The 22,129-nt window shown below is 34.7% G+C and overlaps 1 protein-coding gene across 1 annotated transcript; it reads left to right on the top strand.

The window, feature by feature from the left end:
• Positions 1-3,236: 3,236 nt before the first annotated feature.
• LOC118486486 (receptor-like kinase TMK3) lies at positions 3,237-6,966 on the top strand. The gene is made up of 2 exons (XM_035982969.1): positions 3,237-3,554; positions 6,889-6,966. The coding sequence occupies exons 1-2, from the start codon at positions 3,237-3,239 to the stop codon at positions 6,964-6,966; spliced, it is 396 nt and encodes a 131-aa protein (XP_035838862.1).
• The last annotated feature ends 15,163 nt before the right edge of the window (positions 6,967-22,129 follow it).

The raw sequence follows: 22,129 nt of genomic DNA on the forward strand, positions 1-22,129 counted from the left end.
AAAAATCTGCTAGGTTTGAGTCTTCCTACTGCACTTCACACATATCAATGGCCTTGCAAACCGTTGGTGATCTCTTTATTTCCTTATTTGCTACATACCAGGGATTTTTATATTACAAAGGTTTTACATACTCACTTACACATGAACTCACTCAACATTTTTGTTGATTTTTCCAACTTACATGTATTTCAGGGAATAAGGATCTGGCACGGTATGCTACGTTTTCACGCTGCGTAAGAGTTATGGGATCATCCAAGTTTAGGGGTTGTGGCTTTTACCTGGACGAGTCACAGTTCTTAAACTGCGTTTATTTCATGTTTGTGTATGTGTCTCATGAACAATGCTTTTATTTTGTTGGGTTGTAATCTCGGTGCATGTGTCGACATTTTAAAACTATGTTGTAGTACTTTTATTTTAAAACATGAACCAATGGATGATCTGCGCGGTTTTACTTTCATATAGCTTTGTTGTGATTAAGCTATGGTATTAAGAAGTCACACCGAATTAACCCACGCTTCCGCAAAGCCAGGGTGTGACAGCTTGGTATCAGAGCTTTGATCATAGCGAACTAGGATTCCTTCTCGAGTCGAGACTATGATCACTAGGGCTCTCACGACAGCAGCAGCCAACTTTCACCTAGGGTTACTCCTAGTACTTATGATTCGGGCATTGTTGGTGTTCCTACTATACAGCTGAAGAAGAAACCAAATGTAGTTCCGTCCCTCACTCCTATTGCGGTTTTTGCTGGTTTAGCGTTGTTAACCGTCCCTTTAGGTTTCTACTTATGCAAATTGAAGGAAGCTAGCTCAAGTGAACCACCGAGCTCACTTGTTAGTCACCCCCATGACCCGTCTGACTCGGTTAACACAGTCTGGATTTCAATCGCCAATGACACCCAAATGCATACTAGTGTTGTTAGTGGCTTGAGTGAGTCCCCTGTAATCAAGTCTGGAAACATGATCATTTCGGTTCAAGTTTTAAAAAATGCGACCAAAAACTTTGCAAAACAAAAAAAAAACAAGCTCGGGCATGGCAGGTTTAGGGTCGTTTACAAGGGCCGGTTAGACGATGGCTCAAAAATTGCAATCAAAAGAATGGAATCTGGTGTGATTAGCAATAAAGCATTAGTTGAATTTGAATTAGAAATTTCAGTTGTTTAATAAAGGTTAGACATAGACATTTGGTGTCACTTTTAGGGTATTCAACTAAAGGGATCGAAAGAATTTTTGTTTATCATCAGAGCTTTATACACCGAGATCTTAAATCGTCCAATATTTTACTTGGGATGATTTTCGAGCCAAAGTTTCGGACTTTGGACTGGTGAAACTCATCCCGGATGGTGGGAAGTCAATTATGACTCGGGTAGATGCGATGTTTGGATACGTTGCACCTGAATATGTTGGTAACTATTTTTTTCTTTATATATATATATATATATATATATATATATATATATATATATATATATATATATATATTATGGACGTGACAAAAAGGGCAGGTTGGAAACAATTAACTTTTGGCATGGGTCAAGTAAAAAACTTTCAATAGAGATTTTGTTTCCATATGTTTGTATATTCGGATATCCGAAAAAAATATAAAAATTAAATTTTCGGATATCCAAATATCCGAAAAAATTTAAAATCACTATACGAATCCGAATCCGAAAAATTCAGATATCCGAATTTTCGGATATCGGATATTTCATATTAGATTTTCGGATACAGATTGTTTTGATAACTTTCATACCACTTCTCCCCTCATTCCCGCTTCCCCGGTTACACCTTCTGCATCAATGGCAGATTACCACCGCCAAACATTCACCCTAATTTTAACCATAACACTCATCTACACCTTCCTAATTTCACTCGTTTTCAGCACAACAGATCCCAACGTATTAATCCAATTATGAAAAGGGTTGGATTTGAGCAACAATAATTTTCCCCCTCCTCAGCATAAGTACAATACCTCCATGAAACTTGTTTTAAGTGGGAACCCACTGTTTCAATCATGTTCATCGAAAATTCCTCCTAAACCCAGTTCACCCAGGGGCTCCCAGCCCGACAGCAACAGCAAACTTTCACCTGGGATTACTCCTAGTACTAGTGAGCCGGGCATTAGTTGTGTTCCCGCTATACAGCTGAAAAAGAAACCAAATGTTGTTTCTTCCTTCACTCCTGTTGCAGTTTTTGCTTGTTTCCATATTTTCCGATATGCGGATATCCGAAATATCTGAAAAAAAATTAAAATCACTATCCGAAAAATTCGAATATCCGAATTTTTAGATATTTCGGATTCGAATATCGTATATTTTGGATCGGATTTTCGGATACGGATAGTTCTGAACACCTCTAACTTTCATACCACTTCTCTCCTCATTCCTGCAGCACCGGTTACACCTTCTGCATCAATGGCAGATTACCACCGCCACACATTCACCATAATTTTAATCATAACACTCATCTACACCTACCTAATTTCTGTCGTTTTCAGCACAACAGATCCCAACGTATTAAACCAGTTACGAAAAGGGTTGGATTTGAGAAACAATAATTTTTCCCCTCCTCAGCTTAAGTACAATCCCTCCATGAAACTTGTTTTACGTGGGAACCCACTGTTTCAATCGAGTTTATCGAAAATTCCTCCTAAACCTAGTTCACCCACGGGTTCCTAGCCCGACAGTAGGAGCCAACTTTCACCTGGGATTACTCCTAGTACTGGTGATTCGGGAATTGGTGGTGTTCCCGCTATACAGCTGAAGAAGAAACCAAATGTTGTTCCATTCCTCACTCCTTTTGTTGTTTTTGCTGGTTTAGCGCTTTTAACCGTCCCTTTAGGTCTCTTCTTATGCAAATTGAAGAAAGCTAACTCAAGTGAACCACCGAGCTCACTTGTTATTCACCCCTGGACCCGTCTAACTCGGATAACACACACAGGATTTCAATCGCCAATGACACACACATGCATGCTAGTGTTGGCAGTGGTTCAAGTGAGTCCCCCGTAATCAAGTTTGGAAACATGATCATTTCGGTTCAAGTTATAAAAAATGCGACCAAAAACTTCGAAAAAGAAAACGAGCTTGGGCATGGCGGGTTCGGGGTCGTTTACAAGGGCCAGTTAGACGATAGCATAAAAATAGAAGTCAAAAAATGGAATCTGGTGTGATTAGCAAGAAAGCATTAGATGAATCTGAATAAGAAATTTCAGTTTTAAAAAAGGTTAGACACAGACATTTAATGTCACTTTTAGGGTATTCAACTGAAGGGCTCGAAAGAATTCTTGTTTATGATTATATGCCTCAAGGTACATTAAGTAGGCATCTATTTCAGTGGAAAAACTTCAAATTGGAACCACTTTCTTTGAAAAGGAGGTTAGATATTGCATTGGATGTGGCTAGAGGTATGGAATATCTTCATACTTTGGCTCATCAGAGCTTTAAACACCGGGATCTTAAATCGTCCAATATTTTACTCGCCGATGATTTTCGAGCCAAAGTTTCGGACTTTGGACTAGTAAAACTCCTCCCGGATGGTGGGAAGTCAATTATGGCACAGGTAGTTGGGATGTTTGGATACGTTACCCCTGAATATGCTGGTCACTATCTTTTTTCTTTATATATATTGTGGACATGACAAAAGGGCAGGTTGGAAACGATTAACATTTGGCATGGGTCAAGTAAAGATCTTTGAATCGAGATTTTGTTTGCATATTTTCGATATTCGGATATCCCAAAAAAAATTAAAATTAAAATTTCAGATATTTTGGATATCCGAAATATCCGAAAAAATTTATAACCACTATTCGAATACGAAATATCCGAAAATTCAGATATTTCGGGTTCAGATATCGGATTTTCGAATACGGATAGTTTTGAACACCTCTAACTTTCATACCACTTCTCTCCTCATTCCCACAACCGGTTACACCTTCTACATCAATGGCAGCTTACCACCGCAACACATTCACCCTGATTTTAACCATAACACTCATCTACACCTTCCTAATTTCACTCGTTTTCAGCATAACAAATCCCAACGTATTAAACCAGTTACGGAAAGGGTTGGATTTGAGCAACAATAATTTTTCCCCTTCTCAGCTTAAGTTTAATCCATCCATGAAACTTGTTTTAAGTGGGAACCCACTATTTCAATCGAGTTCATCGAAAATTCCTCCAAAACCAAGTTCACCCATGCATTCCCAGCCCAACAGCAGCAGCCAATTTTCACATGGGATTACACCTAGTACTGTTGATGCGGGCATTGTTGGCGTTCCCGCTATACAGCTGTAGAAGAAACCGAATGTAGTTCCGTCCCTCACTCATGTTGTGGTTTTTGCTGGTTTAGCGCTTTTAACCGTCCCATTAGGTCTCTACTTATGCAAATTGAAGAAAGCTTACTCAAGTGAAACACCGAGCTCACTTGTTATTCACCCCCTTGACCCGTCTGACTCGGATAACACAACCAGGATTTCAATCACCAATGACATATAAATGCATGCTAGTGTTGGCAGTGGTTCAAGTGAGTCCCCTGTAATCAAGTCTATAAACATGATCATTTCGGTTCAAGTTTTAAAAAATGCGACCAAAAACTTTGCAAAAGAAAGCGAGCTTCGGCATGGCGGGTTCGGGGTCGTTTACAAGGGCCAGTTAGACGATGGCAAAAAATAGGTGTTAAAAGAATGAAATCTGGTGCGATTAGCAACAAAACATTAGTTGCTTTTGAATCAGAAATTTCAGTTTTAACAAAGATTAGACACAGATATTTGGTGTCACTTTTAGGGTATTCAACTGAAGGGCTCGAAAGAATTCTTGTTTATGAATATATCCCTCAAGGTGCATTAAGTAGGCATCTATTTCATTGGAAAAACTTGAAATTGGAACCACTTTCTTGGAAAAGGAGGTTAAATATTGCATTGGATGTGGCTAGTGGTATGGAATATCTTCATACTTTTTATCATCAGAGCTTTAGACACCCGGATCTTAAATCGTCCAATATTTTACTTGACGATGATTTCTGAGCAAAAGTTTCGGACTTTGGATTTTGAAACTCGTCCAGGATGGTGGGAAGTCAATTATGACTCGGGTAACTGGGACGTTTAGATACGTTGCCCCTGAATATGCTGGTAACTATTTTTTTTCTTTATGCATACATACATACACATATATATATATATATATATTATGGACGTGACAAAAGGGCAGGTTGGAAACAATCAACTTTTGGCATGGGTCAAGTAAAAAACTTTGAATCGAGATTTTGTTTCCATATTTTCGGATATCCGAAATATCCGAAAAAATTTAAAATCACTATCCGAATTCGAATCCGAAAAATTCGGATATCCGAATTTTCGGATATTTCGATTCGGATATCGGATATTTCGGATCGGATTTTCGGATATAGATAGTTTTGAACTCCTCTAACTTTCATATAGTGCACTTCTCTCCTCATTCCCGCAGCATCGGTTACACCTTCTGCATCAATGGCAGATTACCACCGCCACACATTCACCCAAGTTTTGAACTCCTCTAACTTTCATATAGTGCACTTCTCTCCTCATTCCCAAATTTTCGGATTTGGATATGAATTTCAAAAATTTCGGATGATCCGATTATCCGATATCCGAAAACTAATTATTTTTTTATAAATATATATAGTATATGAGCATTATATTTTGTTTGAAGTATTGTAAAAGTTAGTAAAAAAGTAGTAAATAATTGTATTCGTGTGAATTTATGATTGTTTTTAGTTTTAAATGTTGGAAATTTATAAAATCGAATATAAGTTCAGTTTTAATCTATACACGAAACGGATTTTTTAATTTTTTTTTTATAAATTCGGATATCCGTTTGGATATCCGAATCCGAAATTTGGATATCCAATTCGGATATCCGAAATTTCGGATACGGATTCGGATATCAATATTCACTATTCGAAATTTTCGGATATCCGGTTTTGGGATATCCGAAAACCGGATAATCCGATCTTGAACACCCCTTATTCCTTTTAAATTGACCAAAAGAATAAAAAATCGCGGTGGATTACTGATTGGAAGTCTGATGGTCAAACAAAGAAATTCAATTTCAGTAGTAATGAAATTGGGATTCGAATGCGGTTTCTGATTTATTACATATGGTAAAAGATTAGTGTTAAGGACTAGTGATTGTTAAGAGCCAGTTCAGATTCAAATCAAAGTGAATTTTTAAAAGCTATAAAGATGGTAATTTTGATTTTTTGAGGTCAAATAGAGAGACATTCAACTCCATTGTTATACTAAGGTCATGAAATATCAAGAAAATCTTTTTGATCACAATCAACTTACAAACATAATATGGCTAGGAAAAATATTTTTTTGTGAGGAACTTGTAACAAAATCTGCATAAATTTGAACTTTTGGAAGTAAAGGTTTGACCTCAAAGTCAAACTGTGACTAATGTGCCCCCTGGAAATTTTTTTTATATAATTTTTTATATTTTTTGAATGAATATGTCCAATATGCTTAAACCATATTATCACTTTTTTGAAAAAAAAAAGTTTTTGAACGATTTGTCCAATCTACCCAATACAACCAGTCTGGCTTGCCGATCTTAGAAAACACAGTTAAAGATTTGGTCCAGAATTTCCCTCAAACCCTGGCCGAACCAGACCATGAACACCTCTAACTTCAATCACTTTTGAGATATGGCACATGTTTTTCCTTTTGAGGTTCAGGCAATGAATGCAATCCCGTTATCCCCCTTGAAGTTAAACCATTTGTCTCTCATACCATCTCTCATGCATTGTAATCAAGTCTTCTCTTTTTTTAAACCGGTCTTGTATTTCATCAGACAAACTGATATTAACTACATGTGCTTTATAAATATTCATGTCCTTTTGTTTAATTTATGTGCAGTTGCCACCTCATGAACCTTCTATAGTCAAGAAAGTTGTCAACCATTTCAAGGTCGTTACAACGGTTTTGAAGGTCTAGAGCGAACTAAAAAGTTGAGGCACTTTTGAATTGGTATAAATGAAAATATCTATTTTGATAGTTGTTACTTGGGTTTTGGTGTGAGTTGCACTAAGATAATTTTGGCAATAATTGGTATAAAGAAAACATCGGGACCTTGACCAACGTTACGGTTCATGAGGTGAACGAAGGTAGACGTCGATGATGGTAACTCTAATTTAGGCCGAACTTGCATTTTACTTACAATCTTAGAGTTGGTTTTTTTTTCTAAAGCTTGTTCTTTATTTGGTGTATATTATATTAGTATATAGGGTGAAATTAAAAGCTAAAACAAATATTGAAATGACGATGTGAATAATGAATCTTTAAATTGTTAGTGCATGCGTCTGTCGACTTCGTCTTGTATCGAGTCTTGTATTTAGAATGTTAGATCAGGGCACGTAGTTCGAGATTAAAGGTAATTTCGCTTGAGTGGGTAATTCGCTTGAAATGATCTTGCATGTAATTCCGCACGGAATTAGATTACGTGTGAAATCTAATTCCGTTTGGAACCGTTTCAAGCGGAATCAAGAGCCTATATATACCACTCAAACGAAATCATTTGTAACTTTTCCAGTCAGTGTAACGACGTGCTGCCGAAGTGTCGTCTCGTTGTAATCTGTTGTCAAATCAATCAAATCCACAGTTTAAGTGTGTATCTTGCTGAATTGACCTCAATACGTCTGCTTCCGCCTTTCGTGTTGAGCAATTACTCTTCTGATTGACTCGTTCGGGTCTGAAAATGATCCTACAAGTGGTATCAGAGCTCAGGAGGAAGAGTTCTTACCAATTCAGCTGCAAATTCTGATTTCTACACCTTCTTTTCTTAATTGAACTTGATTTTACGGTCACAATGTCTTGATTTTCAAACATCATGCGCGCTTTAATGTTTTACAAACCCTTGAAAGTTTCAGAACTAAAATTGGCCTAGAAATTGATCAATTTGACAAATTTCAGTTTGAGATGATGACATCAGCAGATTTCGCACGAAATTAGGGTATAATTTCGCACGAAATTACCTAATTCCGCACCAGATTGGTAATTCCGTTTGAGAGGTTCGCACGAAATTAGTGATTTCGTTTCAAATAGGTAATTCCGTTTGATAATTTCGCACGGAATTAGTGATTCCGTTTGAAAAAGTGTTATTTCAAACGAAATTAGGGTAAACTCGTTTCAAGGTTGTAATTTCGTTTGTATGGGGTAATTTCGCACCAGGGTGATTTCGTTTGAAAGTAATTCCGTTTGAACTTACTGTTTTTGTAAATTTTGAAAAAACGAAACATGGAAGAAGAATTCTACAATGCGTTTGCTACTCCGATTACCATGACTCAGCAAACAATGTTGGAAAACGAAACGGGCACAATGCAAAAACCGCCTAAACTCATGAATATCGAGGAGTATAAGGGTTGGGAAGAACGTTTTGAGAGCTGGGTACAAGCAAACAATCTAGATGCTTGGGAGTGTATTGAAACGAAATACGTTAGACCGACAAATGATGATGAAGAGGTGATTGCTATCAAAGATCTTAGTGCTGATGAGAAGAAGAAATATAAGAATGAAAAGATGATGATCAGTTTATTGCAACAAGCTGTGAAAGAAGATATTTTGGTCTTATTGCAACACACTAGGAGTGCATATTCGATTTGGAAAACGTTAAGATCTAAGTTTGTTGGAAGTCAAGAGATGATCAAGAACAAGAAATCACTTCTGAAAAAGGAGTTTGATTTATTCCGTGGGTTGAAAAATGAAAGCACGAGGCAGATAATTGAAAGATACTGCAATTTGTTGGTAAACATGAAAAGGGTGAGCATAGAATTGATTGAGAAATTAGCAGATGCGTTACCACATGAAACTTGGGGTACGTATTTGATGATGCTAAGAAACAAGAAAGGGTTCAACAATCTAACACTGAGTAAGTTCATTGAGAAGCTTGAAGCACAGGAAATGGAACAAAGGAAGATTTCAAGAATGAAAGTTTTTGATGGTGAACAAGATATTGGGTTGTATTACAAAGCTGGGTTGAATGATAAAACCACCAACATGTCACCAAAAGTTGAGACTGCTTTCAATGCAAAGAGTTCGTCAGGTGGTTCATCTAAAGGGTCAAGCAGCAAAACAAGTTTTTCATCGTATCCGTCATTTGATCCAAACATTTCTAAAACCAAAAATGGAAAGAAATTACAGTGCAACATTGTACTGAATCTTGAGGATGATCAAGATTATACAGAAGAGGTTGCAAAATGCCACATGTCTTTGTTGGGAACTGTGTTGGAGTCATATGGAAGCTTAGTGGCAGGAAAGATCGGGAATCCAATGCTTACAAAAGAGGATTACGATCAAATAGATGCTGAGGAGATGGAATTAATGGACATAAAATGGTGTTTGGCTAGTGTGTTGAGGAGAGCTGAGAAATTCAAACAGATCACGGGATGAGATGATCTCCGTGATGCTTTTGTTTCTAATTTAGGTTTTGATAAATCTAAAGTCACTTTTTTTCGTTGCAGACAAAAAGGACACTTCAAGAGGGAGTGCACAAACCGCGAAGTAAGTGGAGCTCAAAATCCGTTCAACAACAATTACTATCAGAAAGCAATCTATCATCAAGTTGCTCAACAATCATACCAACAAGAACAACCACAAACGGCACATGGAAGGAAAGTGATTGAAGAGTCTTCAAAGAGAGCTTGTATGGTAAGTCAAGATGAGAAGAAGTCATCAACAGGATTCAACTGGGATAAATATGTTTCAGCTGATAGTAAAGCCTGTTTGATAAATCAAGATGATGAAAAGTTACCTGAAGGTTTTAATTGGGAAAATTTCAGTTGGGATGATTATGATCCAAACAAAACTCCAGTTCACACAGCTTTTGTTGCTCGTATTGAAGAAGATAGTGATGATGATAGTGAATATTATGCAAAAAGAATGAGAGATCATTTGAAAATGATGGCAGAAAGTGATAGTGAAGATGAAAAAGCTAAAAAGAAAAAGGTCAAAACACCTATCAGCAGTGATGATGAAGAAGTTCCAGTTGTGAAGAGAAAAGTAAAAGAAGTTCCAAAGTTCAAAGTTAATGAAGAAGTTGATGTTAGGGAGATTCATGTGAATTGTGAAACCTGTGAGATCATGAAAAAGAAAAATAGTGAATTGATTAACAACATGAACAGGTTGAAGGAATCTTACGATATTCTGAATAAAGCCATGAATCAATATAACGATTCCAGCAGTGAGCAAGCAACTGTCATGAAAACACTTCAGGGAGCTTTCGTGACAAAGCAGAAAGTTGTGAACAATTATATTGAAAAGTGTGCTGTTTTAGAGCAGAAACTGGAGTTGCAAAGAATTTAAACTGAAAGAGTTAATCGTTTGTTAAAAAGTTACTCATGTACTTCTTATGTCATTGACAGGATTTATCCAACTATTGAAGGCATGAAGGCATTTGAGGATGATGAAGCAACTGAAGAACAGGAGGTTTCTGAAGAAAAGACTACTGAAAAGAAGAAAGAAAAGAAGAAGGATAAAAAAGTAAAGACATTTGGTAAGAAACAAGGTGTCAGTTACAACAAGTGTCCACCCCCGCTTGAAAATGGATATTCTCCGAGAAATCCAAATTCAGAAAGAGTCGAAAAGGCTACAAACTTACAGTGGGAGTCGGAGTCTTCAGTCAATTTGCCAGAAAATATTGATGTCACATTTACATCGTCTGACACTGATCAACAATCTCAATTGATGAAGAAAGTGGTGGATCATGTGTTAGATAACGATGAAACAGAGGAGTCAAAGTTGGTGTCTATATCAGAGTCAAAGTTTGAATCCAGTACTCCGAGTCAAACTGAAAAACAGGGCAAAAGAGTTTACAATAAAGAATTCATATTATCAAAATCTAATTTGGATGACGAAACGTTTAAAGTTGCATATACTTTGAATGATTCTGACAAATTATATTCTGATGAGGAATTTCCAATAAGAGGTGTCAAAACCGAACTGATCAAAAAGGTTTTCAAACTAACAGAAATTAATATTTCTGAAATAAAAGATGTAAATCTTACTAATAAACCTAAAAAATACACCTCAAGAGTTCAACAAAGAGAAAATAAGAAAAAGGGTTACAGTTCTGGTTCAGGTTATCAAAAGAAACCAAACCATAACGGTAATTGCAAAAAGAAAGGTCTTGGATTTATTCCACCAGAAAATCATAAAAGTGAAAAATATGTTCGAGATTTTAAATCAAAAATGGTATTTGTTTCAGGAACATCTTCTGAAGAAGAAAAAGAAAATTTGTTCAGAAAACAGTCAAACAAAGAGTTCCTTGCGAAGAAGCAAGAAGAGATGCAGACTGTTGATCAGAAGAAGGGAACTCGAACCTGTTTCAAATGTGGAAATAGTGGTCATATTGCCATGAAATGTTCACAGGAATATCAAACTAGACAGGGAGTTTCTAAACTAAAAGAAAAAGTGATTGAGTTTGAACCACCAATTGAAAGATCAAAGATTTCCAAAGATTCAACATTTGAAGTTGGTAAGTGTTCGAAGAGGTTTTACAAGAAGAAAGGTAATCTTGACAACCAAAAGTGGGTTGTTAAGAAATCAGGTAAAAATTCTAGTGATGATTCTGATGTGTCAAAATCAGAGGAGCTAACTTCTGGCGATGAATCTGATTCCACAAAGTCAGATGAGCCACAGGTTGAGGAAAAAGTTGAAAAATCAGTGCCGACTATGGATGATGTGAATTTTCCACCACTTCGGGCTGAAAATTTTAAGAAGAAAATTGGTTAAGTTGAAATTTCAAATCAATTTTATTCTGATAGAAAGGTTTTTGATGTTGAAAAGGCCTTTAACCCCAAAGTAAAACATATATTTGGAAAAATGGTTGACAGAAAAGCCAAAGGGGTTAAAGAGTTCTATGAGAAGAAGATGGTAGGTAAGAAACCGAGTGTTGGTAACTCGGTATCACCCAAGGCTGGTCAGGCTTGGGTGGATATATTCTTTGACTGAAAAACCTGACTTGCCGGAGCTTCCAGGTTGGTAAGAGTGAAGCATGAATCGGTGTCATTCTTTATATCAGGTTTAATTGTGCATATCTACAAGTAGTACTTTTCTTGAGAAATTCACAGGTTGGTAACTGCGATATTTCGATCTTCAAATGGTAAAATTTTTGGATAAACTTGCAAGTGGTAAAGATGTTTTACCTACAAGTGGTAAATCAGGGACATTAGTTTGTATCTGATTTTCTACAAGTGGTTGAAAGAGAAAGATGATGAACCCCGAACCTACAAGTGGTTTTAACAAAATCATTTTCCGGAAAAATCATTTTGATTAAAACAAACTTAAGTGTTTTTAAATCATAATGAGAAAATGTTTTGTTGAAAGGGGTAGTTCTGATTATTTATGCCAAGTGAATGGAGATTTGAAGTGATTCACAGCAGTTGTCATTTTACTTGTATAGTTTGTTTTCAAATTTCTTTAAATGTGTTTGCATTTTAGGGGGAGTAAAAATTTTAGAAAATCCAAAAACATTAGAAAATTTGAAAAAGCCAAAAACATGATAAAAACTAAATTGAGTTTTGTTGTATAAAAGAGGAAATGATAGTACATCAGTGGACTATCACAACACGCTAAAGATTTGGAAAGTCTAAATGTGATAACCAGTCTCACTGCGGATGTGTCAGTAGGTTTTTACACATTCAGTAGATTGTTTTCGAGATATAAACATAAAATCTTACTTACTTATATCGTGGGGAACATCTCTCGGATATATGGGTAACCCCCGAAATCTTGTTTGAAAGATTTTTTATTTCTGACATACTAGGTCTTTGTGCGTGATGATATCTGGGGTATTATACTTGAATTTCTGATTTTGCGGAAGCAATAGCCTAGTTCTTGTATAATGCTCGGAACTGCTTAAATTTTAAGCCTAGCCTCAGTACAAAAAATGATGAAACATTGAAAAATGCTAATCATGTGCTGTTGAAGAAAAGATCCCCAAACGGGACACACCTAAAGTCGAACCGTCATCTCTCTGCACGAACAGAAGTTCTAATCTGAGCCCTCACGGTTTCGCATTTACCTATTTACAAATATCATTAGTGTACATTCACCTGTAAGACTGAATATAGAAGTCTTGATACGGGAGTATATTCAAGAGGTGGGACACGCAAATAAGTTCAAGTGCTTAAAACATTAATCTCGTATCTCGGAACAATTGAACTTTGTGTGAAAATTTAAGTGGAACAGTATACTGACAATCTAGGTGAATTGTTTAGAACTTACAATGACTAAAGCTTAACGGTGTTGGTGATTTGTCTCATTAACTGATATGATCCTCTTACACAAACTCACAAAAATAGTGTTTTATATATTTCTTTACTGCTTTTCATTTCTTTCAAAAATCCAAAAAGATTTTAGTGTGTTTCAGCATAAATTTTGAAAAATGCAAAATGATTTTCGACAACTGATGTTGATAAGTTGATTTTCAAAATTCCAAGTGCTAAACATGATGAACATTATGTGAGGGGGAGATTGTGTGGATTTTTGCCTACAAGTTGTCATCAAAAGATTTGAGATGATAAATCATTCTGAATATTTTCCTGCAAGTGGTTCATTAAAGCTACATATTGTAAAATCATTCTTTAATTGAGTTTTACAAGTGATAAGCAGAAGTCTTATGTTTATGGTAAAGATTGTGTAGGCTAGCCAGGTTCCGATTCCTGAAGATTCTATGATTAGAGGAAGCCAGGTTTCGATCCTGAGCAAGATGAAAGCCAGGTTACGATCTTGAATTGTGGAAGCCGGTCTACAATCTGAGGCATAATTTGAGGGGGAGCTTGTAGATGCAAAGAGCCAGATTCAAGTCCTGGGAAGTTGCTTAGAGCCAGGTTATGTTCTTGGATCTGTGGGTTGATGTTAGTAGAGAAAGCCAGGTAGAGATTCTGAAGATTAGATCAACATTCGAGAGAAGATTATTCGAGTAGAGTTTGTTGGTGTTGATAGAAAGACAAGAGAGATTGAGGATGTTTTACAGTGTCAGATACTTTGAAAGTGGTCAAGAGGACTGATAAAGACTGAAGATGCGAAGACTCGACACTGAAGACTCGTCAACATTCGAGGGGGAGTTTGTTAGTGCATGCGTCTGTCGACTTCGTCTTGTATCGAGTCTTGTATTTAGAATGTTAGATCAGGGCATGTAGTTCGAGATTAAAGGTAATTTCGCTTGAGTGGGTAATTTCGCTTGTAATAATCTTGCATGTAATTCCGTATTGAATTAGATTCCGTGTGAAATCTAATTCCGTTTGGAACCGTTTCAAGCGGAATCAGGAGCCTATATATACCACTCAAACGAAATCATTTGTAACTTTTCCAGTCAGTGTAACGAAGTGCTGCCGAAGTGTCGTCTCGCTGTAATCTGTTGTCAAATCAATCAAATCGACAGTTTAAGTGTGTATCTTGCTGAACTGACCTCAATACGTCTGTTTCCGCCTTTCGTATTGAGCAATTACTCTTCTGATCGACTAGTTCGGGTCTGAAAACGATCCTACATAAATCCCTAACGGCCTATGGTTTTATTAATATATAAATTAGTAATTTTAAAATCCATATATAAAATTAATATTTTTTTTCATTTACTAACTATCACACAAATATTCTAACCGAATTCCAAACTGAAACTATATAAAGATTTATTGTTCTTATTATTATTATTTATATAAACAAAGAAAATAATTTATAGTTTTGCCGAGCAAAAAGTCCAAACCAAGCGCATAGTGTTTAAGTAAAGTAACTTATTCAAAAGAAATCAAGGTGTATTAGATGCAAGTCTGCACATATGCTTCAATGAAAAAGAGAGAAAACAACAAAAGGTAAAATACTGAATGGGAATCGAATGGCTAACCTATTGCTTAGAGAAAAAGGAATTTACCAAGTTGAGGTGGTATTCTTTTAAGATTAGATGGCATATATTTTTATATAAACTGTGTCTTCGAAATTGCTAATTATTAAATAGAATTTTGAAAAATTGGAGGCACTTATTTTTTGAAGGCCCTAGGCCCGTGCCCAACCTAAAAGGACTGTTGGGCTAGCCCTGAACCATTTCTTACAAGTATGCTTTAACTGGTCTTGTGATTCTTGGTATCCTGATTGATATACCCTATTATAATGAGTGTTATCAAAGCAAACTATATTTTGTTTTTGTTTTAATGTGGTTTATGATTTGTGACAGATAATACATGTGTCAAGTGCGGTTGATCATGCGGAAAGTGCGTACAAAGCCCTTCAAAAGACAAAGAAGCTACAGAAAAACACAAGGAAATGGTTTTGTTTTGCTATTATGATTTTGCTCATAGTTATGTAGATCGAATGGCTATAACCTCAAACCCGCTTCATTTATCAAGAAGATATCGTACTTGTTTTTTATATAGATCGAATGGCTAGACTCGTTTTGGGAATGGGAGATGCTCTTTCATTTGTATAGAAGGCACAAGAAGCTATGACATCCGTTTTTTAAGACTTGTTATAAAATAAGCGCAAATTTGGTCCTACTTTTATTTATTTAATATCGTTTATAATACCAAAAGGACCAAGGGCGAAGCATTTAAGGGGCGGGGAGGGGCGCCCGCCCCCCCCCCCCCCCCCGAACTTTTCGGTCAGTAGTGTTATATATGTACGTTTCGTATAGGATTTCGTAGGTATATACGTTTTTGACCGCCCGGTTTTATAAAAAAAAATTTAGGTATATACGTTTTCGACCCCCCGGTTTTAACTTTTATTTTATTTATATAGCCAAAATAAAATATTTAATTAGTCTAAATATTATAGCCCAAATCATTATATTTGGTAGAATACTAGAATGTATATTATATAACTCAAATCAAATTATTATATAGCTCAACTTAAAAGCCCACCCTATCCAATCTTTAGAAGACTAAAGGTATGTGTTTTTTATCTTTAGTTTTTTTAGGGTTGCAATTTATGTGATTTAGGTTGAAATTAGGGGTGGAATTGGTTCGAAATTTTGCCCTAAAATTGTTGAATCTTTCTGTAACTATGTCTAATTTTATTTGTTTAATCTTATTGTGATTTGATTTAGATAGAAATTAGAGTTTGAAATTTAAAGTGATTTATTAACTTGTTTTGTTATTAAATTATGCTCTGTGGAAGAATAAAATGATAACTTCTTTTTTAATGTTCTAGCACGTTTTTTATTTGATATAATGTTTGGCCCGACCCGAATCGAATCACTGACGTCCGACCCGAACATACACCTCGAAACTACGCGATAGAAATTTTTTTAGATCCGTTACTTTCCGACCCCCCAAAGTTTTTTTTCAAGCTTCGCCACTGAAAAGGACGACTTTACATATTACAAGTATTTACTTATTTATTTACAAAAAGACATCGTACGTATGACCAACCAAACTTTACTTAATCATATCCAATATGTAAGAAACTCCACTTATGTAAAGAATGTGTGTTCCATCTGTTATAACCATCTTCGGATCACGAATATATTATAATGATATTTAAAGTGAGAAACCATGACGTGTTAAGTATATTATAAAATTTCAATTTAGAGTTAATTACATAGTTAGTCCCTGTGGTTTGCAAAAAGTAACGTAGTTAGATACTAATAGTTTAAAATCACATTCTAGGCTATTAACTTTTCATTTTATAATGTTTGGAGGTATTAACGTTATTTGTTGGTTTAAAATCACATTCTATTAGTACCTAAGTATGTTATTTTGTGCAAACCACAGGGACTAACTATGTTAATACCCAAGAAGTTAATACCTCCAAACGTTACAAAATAAGAAGTTAATACCCTAGAAGGTAATTTTAAACTATTAGTACCTAAGTATGCTATTTTGTGCAAACCACAGGGACTAACTATGTAATTAACTCTTTCAATTTAACATGTTAATAATTTACTTTCAAAGACTTTTTCGGAGCTTTTGCATGTAAAAGGTTTTTTTAATAAAAAAAAGCTAAAATGGAGTTAAATAATTTTTTTTACAATAAAGTATTTTGTTTATTAGAATGGCTTCTACATATATTTAGATACAAAAGCTTTGAAATTTATAAAATTGTTAAATTTTAAAATGTTAAATTGATTTTTTATACTTAAGTTTAACATGTTACATTGATTTTTTAGGATATATTTAATATATTAGATGCATTTTAAATTATCACAAAATACGCGAGGCATAAATTCCTTTAAGTAGCATGAGGATTCTATACCATATAGCCTTACAACACCAATTTTGTTTTCGGTATATTTAATTTAAGTTGATTAATTTAAAAATATTAGACTCTTTACTTTTTTCCAATTTTCTTTGACAATTTTTATTTAATACTTTATACTAATTAAATCCAACTAAACTATTGTAATATCATATTTAAACACGAATACATGAAATTAACTTTAATCAATATTAAAAGTGAGGAACCATGTATTTAACATGTTAAGTATATTATAAAAATTTAATGTATCGTGTTACCAATTTATTTTTCCAAACTTATTCAGAGCTTTTGCATATAAATACATGTAAAAAAATTTTTAATAACAAATGCTTAAAACGCAGTTAAATAAAAAATAAGAAAATTACAAAAATTATTTTTTATTAGAATGACTTCTACATATCTTTATATGCAAAAGCTTCCAAATTAAAAAAAAATATATTTTTCAACATTTTAAACTCATTTAAAAAAAACAAAAACTCTTAATTTTTAATATGTTAGATTGATTTTTAGGATATATTTAACATTGTAAATGCATTTTAAATTATCACAGAACACGCAAGGCATAAATTCCTTTAAGTAGCATGAGTGCTTTATTCTTCACCATATAGCCGCCTTCCAACACGAATTCTGTTTTCGGTTACATTTAATTTATTTGATTAATTAAAAAATATCAGACTCTTTAGTTTTTTTCCGATTTTCTTTGACAATTTTTAATTAATACTTTATACTCATTAAATCCAATTAAACTATTGTAATATCATATTTACAAACGAATACAACAATTATTTTTAATCAATATTTAAAGTGAGGAACCATATATTTAAAATGTTAAGTATATTATAAAAATTCAATTTAACATGTTGAAATTTTATTTTTCAAAATTCTTTTCGGAGCTTTTGCATATAAACACATGTAAAACCCTTTTAATAAAAAAATGCTTAAAACACAGCTAAATAAAAAAGATAAAAATGTACAATATTTTCATTAGAATGACTTCTACATATCTTTATGTGCATAAGTTTCAAAGTTTATAAAAATGTTAATTTAACATGTTAAATTGTTTTTCAAGATATATTTAACATGTTAAATGCTTTTTAAATGATCACAAAACACGCAAGGCATAAATTGCATTAAATAGCATGACTGCTTTATTCTACATCATATAGCCTTACAACACCAATTCTGTTTTTGGTTACATTTATTTTAAATTGATTAATTTAAAAATATTAGGCTCTTTATTTTTTTTCCTATTTTCTTTGATGTTTTTTATTTAATACGTTATACTGATTAAATCCAATTAAACTATTGTAATATCATATTTAAAAATGAATTCAAAAAATAAAATGTATTTAAAATGAGGAACCATGTGTTTAACATGCTAAGTATAATATAAATATTCGACTTAACATGTTAAAAATAATTTTATAATTATTAAAAAAATTCAAAGCTTTTGTATATTAATTGTGACAACCCGAACTCTCAAGGCGAGTAACGTTGAATCTTGTGATCTTCACTCCTTGTTATCCCTCTTCTTGGTGTTAAACGTTCTGTTCGTATAACTCCGTTAAATCTATTTGTACGATAACTTGTTAAATAATGTATTGACATTTTGGGCCGCACATCTTCTGGGCCGCATTTTTCACACGTTAAAACCTGACAATGTGTCGGCCCACAGCATGGGTCACCTGAGCCCATTGCACACTTGTATGCTCTCACTTTTTGTAGATTTTGACTTCGGCCCAACTCTTGTAGTCTTGGCCCAACTTTGGTACGTGACATGATCATCGGCCCACTAATTGTTTTATTTGGCATTACAACTGGATATACGTAACATCCTTATATCTCACAATTTACTACATAACAAAACCCTATTCCCCATTTGTTTGTGCGATGGCAGACGGTACCCCCCCCCTATCAAGACATCAATCTTCTGGTTAGTGAATCTATGTGATGTTGATCTTTGTTTGGTAATCTTGTTTGTGCAAAATCTTGATTAATAAATTGTATATGTATGTATTGTTGTGTTATTAAATAGGTGGTGTGGCTTAACATTAGGTATCTATATACAATTTATCGATGATTATAATCTAGTTCGGATGGAGGGGAAATTATTTGGGATGTGTGACCGGGTAGAAGTGTGTATGGAATTATTTGGGTTTGGCAGAATGATATAATTGTATGACTTATTGAACAACATGATATTAAGTCACAATTAGAAATAGGGTAATGATGGGAAACTGAAACATATATGTGCGATGATATTAATGGTACTAGATTTAGGAGTCATCGTGTTAACATGGATGCATGAGTGATGATGGGAATAATATTGAATGATATGTGATTCATAACTAGTCTTGATGTAACAGTAGTTTTATCGGGTTCAATATATTTGTAAGTAATGGTTAGATAAGGTTGGATAGCCTTGAATAAGAAAATGGCGGCTATGTTTGTTTGTAGTCTTAGATCAAACCAAACCATGTGCATATTCTATAAAGGTTGTCAGAATAGTCAAGGTAATTAATATGGTGTGAATTAATTTATGAGATGATGCCTTGTTTGTTGAAGTTGAAATCGATGTACATAGGATGTATCGATGTACATAAGATATAGTAATTGATGAGATGGTGCCTTGTTTGTTGACTATTGAAAACATGCTGTTGATTAAATTGATTGATAATTAATTTAAGTAAATTGGGCATTAAGTAATTGATCCCATGATTTGTGGTTATAATACAACTAATTGCACGTTAATTTAATTTGCTTATAATCTGTGGATACATGACGCTTATGGGCTCTAGGAGTTCATACTTATTGGGCCTGTTTTAGTAGTTGGGCCTGTTTTAGGAGATCAACTGGGCCGCAGCTGGCCGGGTTTAATGGCGGGTCACGTTTTGGGTTGGGATAAGTTAGGAGACATTGGGCCGAACAACTTAAAATACTAAGTTAGGATTAATATAAGGTTATGTTGATAAATTACAACTGGGCCGATGAGTGGCAATGAGTCGCGCAAAGCTAAAGTGATATACTAATTTGATTAAATTTACCTACCGTTGTGTTGCTGGATTGACTGCATGACTCAGAACTACGTGTTACAAGTACAATAAATGTGTAATATGCAAACAGTGTGTACGTGAATTAGTTGTGCATGAGATGCGTGATTTACGTGCATGCGAAACTGATTGTTATTGGCAATTACGACAGGGATTAATTGACCAACTTGGATTACGTGCCTTAAACTTACCGAGCAAAACTAAGGTGAGTTCATCTCTCTTGAGCATGCGTCCCGGTGGTTGGGACAGTCAGTGGGTATCCCGGGGAGGGATAAGTCTTTTGGGTAAAAACGGGAATGTTGGATAATATACTCTTCCTATCACCTTTAAAGTCCATCCGTGTTGTTTGGTTACCGGGGAGGTAACATGGTATTAGTTAGTAGCGCTACTTAGATTTGGCAACCTCACCCGTACCTGGGAGGACGGGTGTTGAACTAATGACCTAGTCATGACCAATGCTTTGATAGGAGCATTGGAGAAAGGGCAAAATAATCAGAAGCCGTCTTGTATTCGGGTTATTATCAACATTACTTTCGGATTGTAAATTCAATGGATTAACTAAACACTTGGTAACCAACGTTTTCGTAAAACTATGAACTCACCAGCGTTGTCTGATACACTTGTTGCATGCTCGCAGGTCCTTAGATATATTGGATCTGGGAACTTGCTGTCTGGAGTAGCTAGAGTGGTCATGGGTCGACTGGAAGGATTTATGTGATTGGTTTCTTGATACTATACTTTGGTTTTAAAACAGTTTAACTTGGTTTACTATTTGCTTCCGCTGAACATATTGGTTTTCATTTAAACTTGTTGATGATATTTTAATAATGATTGAGAACTTTATTTAGAAACTTGTATGGGTTCAATGTGATTAGTGGCTCATTGTTGGTACGTCACACGCCTAACAGGGACACTCCCTAGGTGGTATTTTGGGGGTGTGACATTAATACATGTAGAAGTTTTTTTAATAAAAAAAATGCTTAAAACGCGGTTAAATTGAAAAATATAAAACATTTATAATTTTTTTTATCAGAGTGGCTTCTACATATCTTTATATGCAAAAAAAAAATTGAAATTTGGAAAAAAGAAAAATTAACATGTTGTGAAGAGATATATCTGCAGCCTTCGTCACGTGTGTAGTCTAGTTTTGTTATGTTGTGTATTGAAATGTATGTATTAGAATGTATATCACATCGAAAAGGTCGGATCTTAATGTAAATGACCCTTTCGCACGAAAGAGTCTTTCGTGCGAGAGGGCCATCAAACCTCTTTCGTGCGAGTCGCTTACTCGTCCCAGGTGTGTTTGGACGAATGGGCAGGTCTATAAATAGAGACCTTGGGTCTCTCATTTGTAATTTTTGGCAACTTGAAGCGAAACTCTGCCAAACTGAATTCTCGGCTTTGTACTATGAATAGAATCAGTGTTCAAACGGTGTTTCTGTTTGTTAGTCATCTTCCTACACGAATTCCGCGCATGATATGAAGACTTTCTGACCGGTGGAGCATTCGGGAACCCGAAACGATCATCACACATGTTAAATTCAATTTAAAAAAAAAAACTTAATTTTTAACATGTTAAATTGAGTTTTTTAGGATATATTTAAATGTATTTTAAATTATCATAAAACACGCAAGGCACAAATTCCTTTAAGTAGCATGAACGCCTTATTCTACTGCATATAGCCTTACAAGTCCAAGTCTGTTTTTGGTTACATTTAATTGAAATTGATTAATTTAAAAATATTATACTTTTTACTCTTTTCCTATTTTCTTTGACAACTTTTATTTAATACTTTATTATACTAATTAAATCCAATTAAACATTGTAATATCATATTTAAAAACGAAGACAAGAAATAAACTTT

This window comes from Helianthus annuus, chromosome 14 (genome assembly GCF_002127325.2).
Source record: "Helianthus annuus cultivar XRQ/B chromosome 14, HanXRQr2.0-SUNRISE, whole genome shotgun sequence".
NCBI classification, from domain to species: domain Eukaryota; kingdom Viridiplantae; phylum Streptophyta; class Magnoliopsida; order Asterales; family Asteraceae; genus Helianthus; species Helianthus annuus.

Coding starts and splice junctions, on each gene's coding strand:
- LOC118486486 (XM_035982969.1), top strand. CDS start 3,237: ATGTCACTTTTAGGGTATTCAACTGAAGGGCTCGAAAGAATTCTTGTT. Junction 3,555..6,888: donor GGAAGTCAATTATGGCACAG/GTAGTTGGGATG, acceptor ATTTATGTGCAG/TTGCCACCTCATGAACCTTC.